Below are 16863 nucleotides of genomic sequence, written 5' to 3'. Positions count from 1 at the left end.
CTTGCTGCTCGGGTGAAGCAAGTTCGGCAATCCGGAGGGGTGGGAACTTCTACGTTGCACACTCCCCTCGACCGTCCAATGATGGCCGATTGCCTCCTCATCCGGAACGCAAGAAGAAGAAAGAAAAGAAAGGGAAAGATTCCGGTCGGGAGCATACAAAGAGAAAGAACTCCGAGGAACATCAAGACCAAGCTAAAAAGGCCAAATCAACGGCTATAGCTTCGCCTAACCGAACCGCGATTGTGGTGCCGCCACAGCTGATGTCTCGGGCCTTTCTGAGTGATGATGCTCCGGCCGAGACAGTGATTCGGCCTGACATGGTGTCTCCATTCGGGCAGGAATTTTTGGCTACTTTGGACACGAAGGCCAAATGGAGGCTTTTTTGCGAGGTACAAACTCGTTCATTGGCCTTAGCCCACCATCTAGCCATGGAGCCTGTCGGCGAGGTGGTATATTTGAAGCAAAGTTTGGAGGAAGCCGAGAAGATTGCAGCCGAGGCAATGGCAGCTAATGAACAAATATTAGCTAAAAATCGGGAGCTAGCAGCTGCGCTGGATGTTGCTCGGCGAGACAATGATACTCTTCGTCTAGACCTCCAAAAAGCAGCTAACGAGGAGCGTCGCCGAGTGGAGGAAGCTCAAGCTGCGTATGACAATCTTAAAGAGCAAGCAAAAGAAAAAATTGTTGCTCAACATGAAGCTGGTTTCAAACACGCCATTCGGCAGGCCAAGCACTTCGGCCAATTTCCTGAGGATTTTGAGTTCGACATGACTCAAGATTTTTACCAGGGATCTCTCGTGTCATTTGCTGATATACCCGAAGGGGCGAATCCTGACGACGAGGAGCCGAATGATGCCCCCAAGCGACAGATGTTCATACTTCATCTGGTGAGGAAGATGAAGAAATTGCCAATCCCCACCCCGAGGGGGAAACGGAGGCCCCTGCCCAGAATGATCCAGTAAGCAACACCGATGAGTAATGTTAGGATTCTACAACTTGTAGCAAGAGGGCCGATAGAGCCTCCATTTTTTTTTTTTTGAATGAAGTAATATTTTCACTTTTGAAACGTGTCATCTTGGATTGTTACTGATCTGCATGGATATTTAATTTTCTGAGCCGATAAATATTTTTATGTTACCGAAAGATTGAACCGATGCAATTGTAAAACTTAACTTGAGCAAAATTAAAAGAACACTTGTGAATTTATTTGCTTATCGTTCAAGACCGGGTGGATTCACTCGGAATTGCTTATTTTGTGAACAATACCGAATGGGTTCAATTGGAGTTACTTGTTTTTTTTAGCAAAACCGAATGGGTTCATTCGGAAATGCTTGCTTATTGAGCAATTCCGAAAGGGTTCATTCGGAATTGCTTGCTTTTTGAGCAATGCCGAACGGGTTCGTTCGGAATTGCTTGCTTTCTGAGCAATTCCGAACGGGTTCATTCGGAATTGCTTGCTTTTTGAGCAATGCCGAACGGGTTCATTCGGAATTGCTTGCTTTTTGAGCAATGCCGAACGGGTTCGTTCGGAATTGCTTGCTTTTTGAGCAATGCCGAACGGGTTCCTTCGGAATTGCTTGCTTTTTGAGCAATGCCGAACGGGTTCCTTCGGAATTCCTTGCTTTTTGAGCAATGCCGAACGGGTTCGTTCGGCATTGCTTGCTTTTTGAGCAATGCCGAACGGGTTCCTTCGGCATTGCTTGCTTTTTGAGCAATGCCGAACGGGTTCTTTCGGGATTGCTTGCTTTTTGAGCAATGCCGAACGGGTTCCTTCGGGATTGCTTGCTTTTTGAGCAGTGCCGAACGGGTTCATTCGGAATTGCTTGCTTTTTTGAGCAATGCTGAACGGGTTCGTTCGGGATTGCTTGCTTTTTTGAGCAATGCCGAACGGGTTCGTTCGGAATTGCTTGCTTTCTGAGCAATTCCAAATGGGTTCATTCGGAATTGCTTGCTTATTAAGGCACATCCTTAGCCGAGTTGAACAACTCGGGAGGGAAGCCTGTTTCGAGGTTTTTTAAGGCACGTCCTTAGCCGAGTTGAACAACTCGGGAGGGAAGCCTGTTTCGAGATTTTTTAAGGCACATCCTTAGCCGAGTTGAACAACTCGGGAGGGAAGCCTGTTGCGAGATTTGAACAGCTGTTAAGAATTGTCAAATATAATGGAAGAACTGAAGTAATTTCATTAATGGGTGCCTCGTTAAAAACCTTGTCGGCCAAAACCCCTTTTCACTTTTTTATAAGGGGAGAAAAGACCGATCAAGGAAAAGAGTACACCATCTGTTTACACAAGGTCCTTTTACAATATATACTAGCTATAATATGTCTTCAAATGAGAAGCGTTCCACGTTCTGGGAATGACCTTGCCCGAGAGTTCTTCCAACTTGTATGCGCCGTTTTCCAAATTATGTCGTACCCGAAATGGACCATCCCAGTTAGCAGCCAACTTGCCTTCTTTCGTATTACGTCTTGCCGATCCTTGCACTCTCCACACCAAGTCGCCCTCCTGGAAACTTCTTTTAATAAGGTTGGAATTAAACCTACGAGCCATCTTCTGCTTGCAAGCTTCAACTATAATCTCTGTTCTAATACGGACTTCATCGACCATGTCAACCTCAGCTCGGAGAGATACATCATTGGTATTTTCATCAAAATATTGTCGCCGAAAAGATGGTTCTCCTACCTCAACAGGTATCATTGCATCAGTGCCATATGTTAGCCGAAAGGGTGTTTCTTTGGTCGTGGACTGAGGCGTGCACCGATAAGCCCATAAAACCTCTAACAACTCCTCTGCCCAAGCTCCCTTGGCATCTCCCAATCTTTTCTTTAATTCACCAAGAATTACTTTATTTGCTGCTTCGACCTGCCCATTGGCTTGCGGGTGTTCTATCGATGTGAATCTGTGCTTGATGTCGAGATCCTGAATGAACCGATTAAGTTTTTGATCGGTGAATTGCAAACCATTATCGGTTACAAGTGCATATGGAATGCCGAAGCGAGTAATGATGTTTTTCCACAAAAACTTTTGAACATTAGCAGCTGTGATACTAGCAAGTGGCTCGGCCTCGACCCATTTCGTGAAATAGTCTACAGCAACTAGCAAAAATTTGCACTGACCCTTGGCAATTGGGAAGGGTCCAAGAATATCCATACCCCACATTGCGAACGGCCAAGGTGAATTAATACCATGAAGTTCTTCAGCTGAAGCATGAATAAGGTTACCATGCCGTTGGCATGATATACAGTGTTTTACGAACGTTACACAATCTTCCCTGAGAGTAGGCCAATAGTATCCTGCCCGAAGCACCTTAGTGGCTAAAGTTCGTCCTCCCGAATGAAAACCGCATATCCCTTCATGAATCTCTCTCAATATATAATTGGCTTGCTGTTAAGTCTCAATTTTACTTCTTTTTGGATGAGACTTATTGAACAAATTCCACTCATCCTTTGAACCATTGCAATATAATTGTTCTCTTTTTGGTTCATTTTGTGTGCAGATATAACTAACCCAAATTCATCTAACAATACCTTAATCCACCTCATTTTTTGTGCAGGTATTGAGGAAGAGTGAAAAGTTGAAGACTCTTAGGATTGGAAATCTAAGAAGCTAAGGAGCAGAGAAGAGGTTCTGCGCCGGGCGCAAGGTGATCCGCGCCAGGCGAGCAAAACAGAGTATCTCACCTCTGGGAGCCATTGCGCCGGGCGTAATGTGAATTGCGCCGGGCTTGTCCTAAGGCAGAGAGTATCTGGAAGGCCCCGCGCCGGGCGCGAAGACTTATGCGCCGGGCGCGAAACCCTAATCTGACTCCCCAAGCTCGTATTTGAAGCCATTTTCGGGGGAGAAACCCCCATTCACACATTGGGCGCGTTTTGGGAGCTGTGGAAGGGATTCCCGGAGCTTGGAGCCGTTCGTGTGTGGGTCTTTCCTTCGGTTCTTCATTTCTCCCTTCATCTCTATTTTGTATTTTACCCTCTTTGTTGAGTGGTTTCACCCATTTTTGTGGGGTTAGATGTAACCAACGAATTCTATTGTAATCCTTACGGTTTTTATGATATATATATACATGTTGTTTCATTCATTGTTGTTTATGTTTCTATTCTTAATGCTTGCTTTGGATTTAATCTCATTGCATGATATAGGTTCCATTGGGTATTGGAAAATAACCCTTGAAACTAGCTCTGAAACAAATGCCTAGTGGGAAATGTATCTAGGAATGGAGCTTAGCCCATTAGTAGTCTTAAACCCTAGCCCGTAATGCGGATGTAGATATTGGGTACTCAAGGGATTGATATTCAATATCCACATCTAGGCTCTTGCTCTAAGGGATTAGGTTTGAGTAAACTATTGGGTTGACTAAGCAATGAATTTAACAAGAGATTAAGGATTCATTAGTTTGACGTTTGGTGAAATCTGACCCCACAATCTCACAAAACCATAAAATCATTTCTACCTTTTCCACTCACAAACCAATATTTATTTACAGCTTTCATTCCAATAGTCTTAACCTTGAATTCACATGACAAATTATGAAATTGGAATTATTTTTTAGTCACGAATAGTCAATAAATGCTTATTTTACCTTCTAATCCCTGTGGATACGATATTTTTACTACTTGAACGGCCGGTATACTTGCCGTGTTTGAGACCGTTGATAGAATTAAACTAAATTTCAATTATAACAAAAGTACTTCAACGGAAATCTCAACACTTGCTCTTTATCAACGCATTTTAACAATGGAACCGAGAATCCTCTTCTATACAGCTCTCCTCCAACCACAATATATCTAGCAGCCTACGTTCGGAGCTTTTTAGCAGCCGTTGGATCCGATGGTAATTTACCATATTCAAGATGCTCCACTATCTCAGTGATCCATGTTCGAGCGGACTCCTGCACTGCCAAACATTCGGCAGCTACCACACTCGGTGCTTCAAGTTCCAAGTGAAGCGTGGTTCTCAGCTGTCTGGGTTTTCTGGTACTGCTTGCCAACCGAGCCAACTGATCCGCCCTCTCATTGTTTTCTCTTGGGGTGTGCTTTACATGAACTTCTTCAAACATATCACGCATTTTTTGAAACAAATGATAATATTTTAACAAGTTCGCATCTTTTACTTGAAAATTATCATTCACCTGCTCGGCTACAATTTTTGAATCGGTCCAGCACTCCAATCGGCTAACTCCGATCTCTCGTGCAAGCCTTAAACCTGCCAACAGTGCTTCATACTCAGCCTGGTTATTTGAAGCTTTAAACGAAAACCGTAATGATTGTTCTAGAATCAATCCTGTTGGTCCTTCCAAAATTATTCCAGCTTCACTACCTTGACTGTTTGAGGAACCGTCCACGTGTATCGTCCACAAACTATTCACAAAACAACCTTTCGACTGCAACTCATTGATAAAATCCACCAAGCACTGGGACCTGATCGGCCCTCTAGGCTGAAAACCAATGTCAAACTCCGATAACTCGATAAACCAAGCCATCATCCTTCCTGCCAATTCTGGTTTACGTAACACTTTAGCTATCGGGCAATCAGTTCGAACGACGATTTGGTGACTCTGGAAATATTGCCGGAGGCGCCGAGCGGTATGGACTAGCCCCAGTGCCACTTTTTCTAAGAGCTGGTACCTTGTCTCAGCCTCCTGTAGCATGCGACTGATGAAGTAAATGGGTTGTTGTCCCTCCCGTTCTTGAATTAGAGCTGTACTTATTGTATCACTTGATACACATAAATAGACCACAATTGGTAGCGTTGGATCAGGTTTAGAAAGTATAGGCGGCGAACCGAGACGTTCCTTTAGGGTCCGAAAGGCCTTTTCACATTCATCAGACCATTCAAATTTTTTCGCTTTTCTCAACAATCCCACCATGGGTTTTGTTATTTCGGCCAAACACGAGAGAAATCGTGACAACGCTGTAAGCCGACCTGCTAGTTGTTGAACTTGTTTAAGGTTCTGAGGGCTTATCATGTTGACGATTGCCATACACTTTTCAGGATTAGCTTCAATACCTCTCGCCGAAAGCATGAAGCCCAGGAATTTGCCTCCGGACACTCCAAATACGCACTTCTCCGGATTGAGCCGCATATCATACTTGCGCACCTGTTGGAATACTTCCGAAAGGTCCGTTACATGCCGATCGATGCTTCTAGATTTTACGACCATGTCATCCACGTACACTTCCATGTTCTTGCCTATTTGGTGTTGAAAAACTTTGTTCATCAACCTTTGGTATGTTGCTCCTGCATTTTTCAACCCAAACGGAATTACCTGATAGCAGTAATTGGCCGAATCGGTTATGAAGGCCGTCTTTTCCTCGTCACGGGTATGCATGGGAATTTGGTTATATCCCGAGTAAGCATCAAGAAAAGTCAACATTCCATGACCCGAGGCTCCATCAACTAATCGATCTATGTTTGGAAGTGGGTAAGCATCCTTAGGACATGCCTTGTTGAGACTTGTGTAATCAGTGCACATTCTCCACTTCCCATTTGACTTTTTTACCATTACTACATTTGCCAACCAGGTGGTGTAATGGACCTCCCGAATGAATCCGGCATCAAGCAACTTGGCAACCTCCATGTCAACCGCAAGTTTTCTTTCGTTCCCCATTTTTCTTTTCCGCTGCGCGATCAGTCTTGCCTCGGCACAAATTGATAACTTATGACACATAACCTTCGGGTCTACACCCGGCATGTCAGAAGGTGTCCAGGCAAAAAGATCTTTATTCTCCACTATAACCTTACATAGGGCCGAACGGTCGTCTTTGGACATATCGGCACCGATGTATGTAACCTGCTCAGGACGTGAACCTATCTGAAAATGTATTTTTGACTCAATCGGCTCCACACGCTCTTCATTATTCATTCTTGGATCAAGATCCCACATAGCCTCCTCTAGAAGTGCCGAAGCGTTCACAGCATGTATTCTGTTTGATTTAGATTTTCTTTCTTCCAACGGTAAAACTCGCAAACTAGCATAATAGCATTCTCTAGCAGCCTTCTGATCGGCGTGAATTGTGATTATTTTCCCTTTGTCGGATGGAAACTTCATCGCCAAATGTGGTGTTGAGACGATAGCCCCCAATGCATTCAAAGACGGTCTGCCGAGGAGGATATTATATGAAGTGCTAGCATCCACCACAATATATTTTACTTGAACTTCTCTGCTTTCTTGTTCGTCAAAACAAAAGTGTGTGAAGAGTTTAATGTAACCCCTGGTACTGACCCTCTCCCCTGCAAAACCAACTAACGGATCGTCATAAGGAAGCAATTCTTTTTCAGAAATGCCCAACTGCTTGAATGTGTTCCAATATATAATATCTGTCAAACTGCCCTGGTCGATCAATGTTTTCTTGACGATGCAATTGTGGATTTCTACACCGATAACCATCGGATCGTCTTGCTCCGGATCAATGCCTTTGAAGTCAGCATTAGTGAAGGTTATTGCTGGCAACCGCCGAGAAGACTGTCTATGCACAGTATTGACCGATCGGATAGCTCGGAGATGTCTCTTTTGGGCTGAAGAAGTGGTGCCTCCACCCGCAAATCCACCAGCAATAGTATTAATAACCCTCCTATGTGAAGGTGCCGAGTCATCTTTTCTTTCGCGCGACCTACTTCTTTCACGCCGAGCTCTATCGGAGGTTTTATCAGAACGATCTTGCCTGTGCCGATCTTGATATCTGGGTTGATATGAGCGAGTTTGGGACGAACCTGACCGGTCCACAAAATTATGCAATTTTCCTTGCTTAATCAAGTCTTCAATCTTGTCTTTAAGGGCCGCACATTCATCAGTTGAGTGTCCATGATTACGATGATACCGACAAGATTTGCTAATATCCGCGCGTGGTGGAGTGGACGCTCTCTTTGGAATTGTTAACACTTCGGAAGCCAAAGCCTGTTCGAGTACCGCCGCACGATTGGTATTAAGCGGAGTGTATTGAGTGTATTTCGGACCCCGAATAGGCCGCTCCCGAAGGGATATTTCTTTGCCTCGCCCCTTGTATGGTTGTTCTACCGATCTCTCGGGTTTAGCAGACTGCTCGGCTCGGGCTTGATTTCTAAATTCTGCCAACTCCTCCATCTGCATGTATTTATCAGCCCTCCTACGTAGATCATTCATGTCCGAAGTAGGCTTTTTACAAATGTTGTTGACAAATGGGCCTGGCTTCAATGCTGTTGTAAGATGATGTAGTGCCACAGCTGGGTTGAGATCTTTGATTTCCAAAGCAGCCTTGTTGAACCGGTCCATAAACGCCCGAAGAGACTCCTTTTTATCCTGTCTAAGACCAACCAGAGATAAAGACGTTAGACTATGAGGGCGACTTGTTGCGAATTGGATAGTGAACTGTGATGACAATGTATTGAAGGAATCGATTGAGTTGGGTGGGAGACGAGTGAACCAACTGAGAGCTCTGCCTTTGAGGGACGTGGGAAAAATCCGACACAACGCAGCGTCATCTTTCGTACTTAGAGTTACCTGTGTCAGAAAAACATCTAAATGTTCATCAGGATCGGTAGTACCATCATATTTGTCAATAGGCAAAGCCTTCCAATTATCCATTAAAGGGAGTTGCATAATAGAGGGAGTAAACGGATGTCGGTGTGATCCGACAGTGGTCATATCTGCAGGACGACCCACAGTAGGTAAAGCCGAAGGGAACTTCTCAGGGGCTACTGCCGAAGCATGAGGAGCTGATGTATGGATCGCGTGAGATTGATACGACCCTTGAGTTTGTGTGTTGGTGACATGAGTAGGCTTCCATGAAGTATCCTGACTTTTCAATGCTTCATTCTCAGCCCTCAAGGCCGAAAGCTCCCTTGCATCTTTCTCTCTTTGTTGTTTCATTAACTCCATTTCTTGTTTCAGCAATCGCACTGTTTCAGAGAGGTCAGTTTCATCCACAACCTCCACATGTTCTTCAGTAGGACGATCTTGTGTGTTTGTTCTCCTAGTTATCGGCATCGTTCTTCTCAGCAAACTTTCAACCAACTTCGTTCGGCCCCACGGTGGGCGCCAAATGTACCTGTCTAGAGGATACACCAATAATCTTCTCGTAGATTGAGGGCTGAACGACTGCTCCGATCCGATGTGAGTGAGGGGTTGGTACCTGCAAAAGGCACTCCAACGCTCAAGTCAGGACAAACACAAATATCGAGAGTAATTAATGAACAGTGACGTTACCTTTTGACCTGAGCTATTTATACTAACATTTATGGGCCTTGAGCCTTATGGGCCCTATGGCGTATTTACCGTATTAGGTAGTATACCTTAATCAAGTAATTATCCCCTAAGCCTAGATTAAGTGTTAAGTGATGATGGGCTGATTCAGGTGGCCGATTGGCGTTCGGCTACCTGGTTCTTCCATTCGGTGGCCGATGTAGGGATGACCGAACGTCTCTACCTGTACAGAATATAACAAAAAAAAACCAGCTCAATTGTAAGATAAAAAAATGTTAAAAAGTAATTATAATCTTCAAATTCTCATATTAAGGAAAATGACTTATTTTTCAAAAACAAAATTATTTACAAATTTAAGTTATTGTTTCAAACAATTAGCTTTTTTTAAAACAACTTTTTTCATTGAAAACAGTTGAAATGATGGGAGAAAAAAAATCTTTCTCAAACATGCTATTAGTTTCAAGAAAAGAAAATTGTTGAAAAATAATCATAAGCTTCAAAATTTTCAATTCATTGAAATAGCTTATTTCTTAGGGGGAGGGGGCGAAGCTCTTTACAAAAGTAAGTTGTTATCTCAAAAAATCAAATTATTTAACAAACAACCTTTTTTCTCAAAAAGAAACAGTTAAAAATAAAAAATAATCTTTCCTAAACACACTATTTGTATATAATTACAAGTGTTTTTAAATTTAGTATAAATTTTTTAATATTTTTGTATATTTTTTATTAAATATCCTTTTTTATTTATTTTACATGATATAACCAATACTTAAACCAATAGAAAATCACTTATAATTTGGTTAGTTCAAAGGTCCAGTCCTTTAAGTAAAGTCTCAAAAAACTAACTACCAATATATCATTTAGTTTGAGTAAAACTAACTAAGGTCTCAAATTCAGATTTTAAAAATGACATTTACATAATGTTATTTTTTTCTCCATCACGTCATTTGTTATATTTATTCTTCCACTATGGTGTAGGGTCAACTAATAGGTGCATTTCTCCATTCTCTGTCTTTTCATTTGTTTACCATTTTTTTTCTTGACTTAACACTTTATTTCCTTCGTTTTGCTCTCCATTGGTCTGAGAGAAAGAGAATATTGTTTAACATATTTAATTAACTTACAACAATGACACTTTTTGTGCAAATAAATAAAATAGTTCTTATAACAATGCATCATCAATATGTGAAAACATGAAAGTGGAATTAAACGCAATTTTTATTAATTATAATAATGTAGTGAATTACTTTATTTGCCCTTTAATCTAATGCTCACTTAATGTTGGACTTTTGATAAATTTATAAAATTGTGTGTAGTATTTTTGAAATAACATCATCTCCCAAAGGAACTTATATAATATATTATAATTATAACTCAATATACTATATTATAATTCAAAAGAATAAAATTTTAGTTTGCTAAAATTGAATTTTGCATAAATGAACTTAAACAGGATAAAAAGATGCAATTAAATGTAAAGTTGATTTTGGAAATTTTATTGAACACATGTCAACAAGATATTAAGAGAATCAAATGGTGAAGACCATTGAGATTGGGTTTCATTAGTTCACCATCATGTATTAGTTTAACAAAGGATTTTCATCAATATTTTACACTATTACTCAACATTATTACTTAAAATCTTCAAACCATAATCTCTTAGTGGCCTAAAACCATGTATTTCACCCAAATCATCAATTCCTAAACTAAAGTGACTGAAATACAAACATTAGTTAGAAACATGGATAGATACAAAATGTCCATTGAACTCATGTTTATCCCTAAACAAATATTCAGTGGATGTTTTTGCTCATACATAACTCAAGAAACATTTCTCAATGACTACTTAAGTAAAATTATTAACTCAAGATAACAATAATCAAGAGAGTATTAAGAGAAGAGAAAAATACTAAATGATGGAATAAAACATCGATTAATGAAGCAAAGTTAATATATGAGGTTCATCTAGTTACACCCAATTCCATTGAAGGAAAAATTAGCTACTCATAGTCATTGTAAGCACAAAGATTTAGAAGAAATGACAAAGATAAACAAATGGAACTCTAGGGTTCTTCCAATCGTTAGAAGTCTATCAATAATGTATTCAGTAATACTACTCAAATCCCCAAGTCTACCCTAATAGAGAACATTCTTTTTACCTCAGATGTCCAAGTGTTCACTAATTTTCGCTCAACGAGCCATTGTGGTTGCTGAGCGAGAAAATGTCTTTATTGCTTCCAGGGGTCTCTTGCTCGATGCCTAGGTCTCACTCAACAAGAGAAAGCTTCTGTGACCTAGTGTTGTTGAGTTAAAGCAGGCTTGCTAAGCTAGAACATAGCTTTGTGACTTAGTATTATTTCATCCACCTCTCAGCGACTAGATTGGCATTAACCAAAAATTCGAGTGAGTCACTCCTTTGCTCCGAATTGATCCTTAAATGTTGGAGTTCTCTACTTTCTTCATCCTCATTTTTCTATATAAAAAAAAAAAAGTTTCACTATGAGATTTGGTCCAAAAATTCTAAAAGGAATCACAAGAATTGCAAAACTAACCAACTCATGCTAAAAAGAGGCTAACATTACTAAAAATAAGGAAAAAGAAAGATAATTATTATGATTTACACACTTAAGATTGAGTAAATCACTCAATTATCAAATAAAAATTGATTAGATATATCACCTTATGTGTATCTTTTAATATTTCTTCTTAGGTCTTTATAGATATTACCTCTATGCATTTTTCTCTCTTTTCGTTTTTCATTTTATTATTATGTTAGTTTATGTTTTTGAGCACTATTGTTCAAGGTTTTTTTTTAAAATTTTTTTTATTTATGTGCTTATATTTTTCCCTTTTACAAATATTTTAAAAATAATTTATATACTTTGAGTCTTTTTCTTTTTCAGTGACAAAAATCAATAATTGGACTTTTACTTTATCACTTTAACTTACTGCATTTTTTTTTAATATTTAATAGGACATAAACAAGGCTTATTATTTTTACAAATTTTACGTCTTATTTATTAATTTTTTGCCTTTATTATATTTTATATAATTTACTCAATACAATTTAATAAATTTCAATGCAATTAAATTATTTTATCAAATTCATAATTTTTTATAAATTAAATTTAAAAATTATGATAATTTATTATATAGACTCAAATTAATATTTAATTTACTTTTATAAATTAAAATGTAATAAAATATCATATAATTTTTAAAGAAGAGGGTTCAAACCGGTGTAACTTTTAATAAATGTTTCACTCAAATAATAATAAATTGATTATTTATCAATTTACCATACATTCAAATATATATTACCTTTTTTATCACATAATTTAATAAAGCTTACATTCTTGGAAATAGCCAAATATTGTCATATATATATATAAAGAAAGAAATAAAATAAATTATTCTATAAAGGTTAAAAAATAATAAAAATAATATTAAAAAAATCACATACTAGAACATCTAAAGAAATATCTAACTCATTCAAATTTTTGAACAACTTGTAAAAATATTTGGAAGAATGTGAAATTTCTATTTATTTTCTTACTTGTTTCTCTTCACACAAAGACAAAGAATGGTTTCCAAGTTAAAACCTTTTTTTTTCAAATAATCATCTAATCTATCTTTGACAACCATAACAAAAGTATTTATATATATATATATATAAACCAACTATTTGATGATAAAGTTGATGAATTCTAAATGAAGATAACATTTATTTATCGAAGGCAGAACATAAGATAGATTGAATTAGTGAGGAAGTTGGTCTCACCAATTACATGGGAAGAGGAAGTTACATAAGTGGCATAGGCAGTGGAAGAGCGTGGTTTTCACACGATGGAAATAGCAGTGCCAGTGTGAGTGGTAGCAGCAGCAGCATACATACGTACCCCACATGCAGAGCAGAGGTAGAAGCTCTGTAGAGATAATGTTGGGATGGCAAACAAAGCCCCATCAACACGCTGCCTCGAGGTTCACTCATACTTGTTTACAATTTAGATCTTCATTTTATGTTAAAAGAAGAATATCTATATCGTATATATTTATGATGTTGGACAAAAATTCATATTTTTAATAGTGAATGTTTCGATGTCATAGTTAAAAAAATAAATAAATAACAATTGGATCGCATCTATTCTAGTATTCTTCTCCACTCTTCTGCCTGTCTTCGCACGTGAACCATCATCCAACCAAAGAACAAACAATCATTAATTGTATATTGTAGCTTAGTACCCTTTCTTTAATCAAAACTATTTAGTAATCCCAAGCATGTGGTTTAACGGTAGGGGTTGATCTACATTTAAGTAAGGTTAGGGGTTTGAATCCTGCCTTATGTATGTAGCCGCGTTAAATCTTGGGGTCAACTATCCCACCCTTTGAGGTGTCTCCAACGTAACGAGGAGATTAGTCACTACTATCGGCGGTGGATACTCCAGGGACGAAAAAAAAAGTTCAAAACTATTTAGTACCACACAAATATCTTATGAATTCATCAGCTGGAATGGATCAGGTTTATGTATATTGAATTGAATCTTGTTGTGGGATGTTGGTAGGTATGGTCTGGTCTAGGTTGTCTAAATGTCTAATTTTAAATATAAAAAAACATATTTTGGTTCTTTTAAAAATTTATTATTTATGTTTTTAAATTTTTTAAATATTATTTAAATTTTAAGATATTATCAATTTGTTTCAATTATTTTAAGATAGTTTTCTATCAAGTATTTTAAGATTTGTTTTCTTTCTTATGAATGAGATGTTATCATTCTTTTTAATGTGTGTAAACACTTTAAAATTTGAAATTAATCGTACAAAGAGAAAATGTATGAACCAAATTTAAAGAGTTGGATACAAGTAATTAAGGTGTTAAATTCAAGGTCAAAAAATTTGGTCTTTAGCGAAATAATTTTTAACAAGATTTTACTTATCTATTAACTAAATCAAATTAGTTCAAGATAAATCTTAGAACACTGATGCTGAAAAAAAAATTATATAAACCACACATGTTAGTATTTGCATGGGTCAAATTTGAAATATGGAAAAAGTAAGCTAACGGTAATTTGCTGAACTTGCAAAATTGACCCTATGAATGGTAGGTTCAATAATTGCCAACGACCTTTTGTTCATTGGCTGTGTAACATGTCCCATTGAGGCAATACCATCCTCCAATAAACATTTGAAAGCACAAAATCATGTGTAACATGGGTTGTATTAATTTTTTGCTAGTAACGTTCCATAGTAAAAAAACAACATGTACGGTACTACCCAAAAAGAGTGGTCACTCCCCATGCGAATGAAATTAGAATTTGGTTGTTTTCAGGGTCATCCGTAGGATCCAATCAATCGATATTTGAAATAAATAAATAAAAATAGTATGAAAATGACCTAGGAACAGATAACATAAAAAGTATGGCTGACATTTAGGAATCTCCATCAACTTCAGAGTTATCGATGATAGATTCCTAGATATACCATATGAAACCCAACTATATATATTTGGGCTGTTTATGTAGGGAAATTGAAAGATTCCTTCAACTAAGCACTTTTTCATAACAAACAAAAACCATACAAGAACGTAGAAGGCACTTCACTTCCAAATAACTAATGAATTAAGAAAGTCCCATTTAGAAGTAAATCTCTAATTAAGATTTAAATTCTCTCATTTTCTTAAAAACATAAATTGGTATTTTATTATATAAAATAGAAGTTTTCTAATGAACTTGCCATTTTTTGTGTGTGAAGGGATGTGTTAGTTTTACACCATTTTTGTTTCACTTTTTCTTAACTTGGAAATACCATGTTATCAAGAAAAATGGTGGATTTTAAACTCACGAAATCTTGGAGGGGTATTAATTATGGTTCGTTTAATCAAGATAGGGTTGTCTTTATTATTTCACCGGATAGAGAACGAAACAGTTTCTCTTGTAATAATTTATAAAGCGTGTCTTGTTTGGTACCCATAATATTGTCCTTCTATTACATCATGATGCTATGATGTCTGTAATTAATGTTGAGTCGAAACACAAATGTCATCTCACAAATTAAAGATGCTAAATGGTAGTGAAAATAATGCATGTAAATGGACAAATGCAACAATTTTTACTTTACATAAGATTGAGTGAAATTTAAAATATATTAAAATATATTTTATTAATTATTGTTAGTTTAAATGGATTATCCGTTCTTGATGTTACTGCAAATATTTAATATCGTAAATTTTACACTCAAAAAATGTTTTATTTCACAAAAAATAAATATTAAAAATCTTATATTAATTAATAATAAGATTAATAATAAGATTAACATAATACATGTAAGTAATCATGACAACGGGATGAGACGGTACAAGTTTTATAATACTCATCTCCATACCCGTAGTTCAAACTCGTATCCATCCCTGCTCCCATTCTCATCTTCGATACCTGACAGGTAAGTAATGTCTCATCTCCATCCCTGTCGAGTATTAGGTATATCCGTACCTATACCAAAAATAAATTAATTAATTTGTTTTTGCAAAAAAAATACATAATATTTTTAACTTATCTTTTTGTTATATTACAATGGTAATTAGGTTATTTTTTTATCTCATATTTTAATCAAGAAACTTTGGAGACACTAATTCTTAAATATTAAAATTCTTTAAAACAATCAAATTAGGAACATGTATTAAATCGGCGACGGGATGAGGACGAGACAAGTAAGTATATACTTGTTCTTGTTCCCATCCCCGATTTAATATTTCATATTTTACCCGTACCTGTACTCATATTCGATCAAAGCAAATATTTTCTATTAAAGTTAGGGTGAGTTTGAATATCACCTATCAGTACGAGTTTATTTATCATCCTATGTATAAGTTGTGAAACTATTACTTGTGGTATGAATTAAGCTCAAACGTCAATGTCAATCCTACATTTTTTTTAATTCATGGTCACGGTGAATCCTACATTGTTGTGACTTTGCAATTTGTTCACGTGAGAAAAAATAATAAAACCACCCTACAACTTGTTCATTAATAGAACAAAATGAAGTTCATTAATTTTGTTGCTTTATTAAGTCTCGTATCCTGTTGTTCTTCCAGGTGTCCTTTATACCAACTAGCAACAGAGTAATACCAATTAATTTAAAAGCATAATATGGACAAAATCATCTTTTGTGAGTGCTACCTCCATTATATTTTACATTTATAATAATTCCCATTAATACCAACCCAAAACCGCAATTCATAGCTATTTAGATCGACATTTTCACCAACAACGAATATTAATAAACCAAAAAGATTTGGTTGGTAATGGATTGATTCTAGCTCATTATATAAATATTCTGGAGTAAGCTACCAACTACCAACACTCTTCAACTTCTAATCTAACAAAATAACGATTGTAACTAGTAACTAGTGTAAAACTAAAAGAATAAAAGTTTTATAAATTTCTTGAAAATTCAACATCTACCAGTTTTCTTTGTTACTAAAATAATTTTAGAAAAGCTAAAACACAAGGTTGATTCCATAGAAGATTCTCATAATTTAATTGGAGCATATCACATAAATGAACTCAATCCTTTATCTGCTCTAGTTTTTTTCACAGTGCTATTAGTGTTGGCTTTATTTTCTAGTATAGAATTTGAAACATTGTAAACTACGTAAAGAAGCTTAATGTTTGTGTGTATTTCCACTGGGGTG

At 37.1% G+C, this 16863-nt stretch overlaps 1 protein-coding gene across 1 annotated transcript; it reads right to left on the bottom strand.

The window, feature by feature from the left end:
* Positions 1 to 4790: 4790 nt before the first annotated feature.
* LOC145956430 (uncharacterized) lies at positions 4791 to 8960 on the bottom strand. The gene has a single exon (XM_083072028.1). The coding sequence runs from the start codon at positions 8958 to 8960 to the stop codon at positions 4791 to 4793; it is 4170 nt and encodes a 1389-aa protein (XP_082928154.1).
* Positions 8961 to 16863: the final 7903 nt, after the last annotated feature.

The sequence above is a fragment of the Cajanus cajan genome, chromosome 3 (genome assembly GCF_000230855.2).
Source record: "Cajanus cajan strain Asha chromosome 3, NIPB_CcT2T_4, whole genome shotgun sequence".
NCBI classification, from domain to species: domain Eukaryota; kingdom Viridiplantae; phylum Streptophyta; class Magnoliopsida; order Fabales; family Fabaceae; genus Cajanus; species Cajanus cajan.
The sequence above is the reverse complement of the archived record's forward strand: the minus strand, read 5'-3'. Positions and strand labels throughout refer to the sequence as shown.

Excerpts from the sequence above, each read along its gene's own strand:
- LOC145956430 (XM_083072028.1), bottom strand. The coding sequence starts at position 8,960 with ATGCCGATAACTAGGAGAACAAACACACAAGATCGTCCTACTGAAGAA.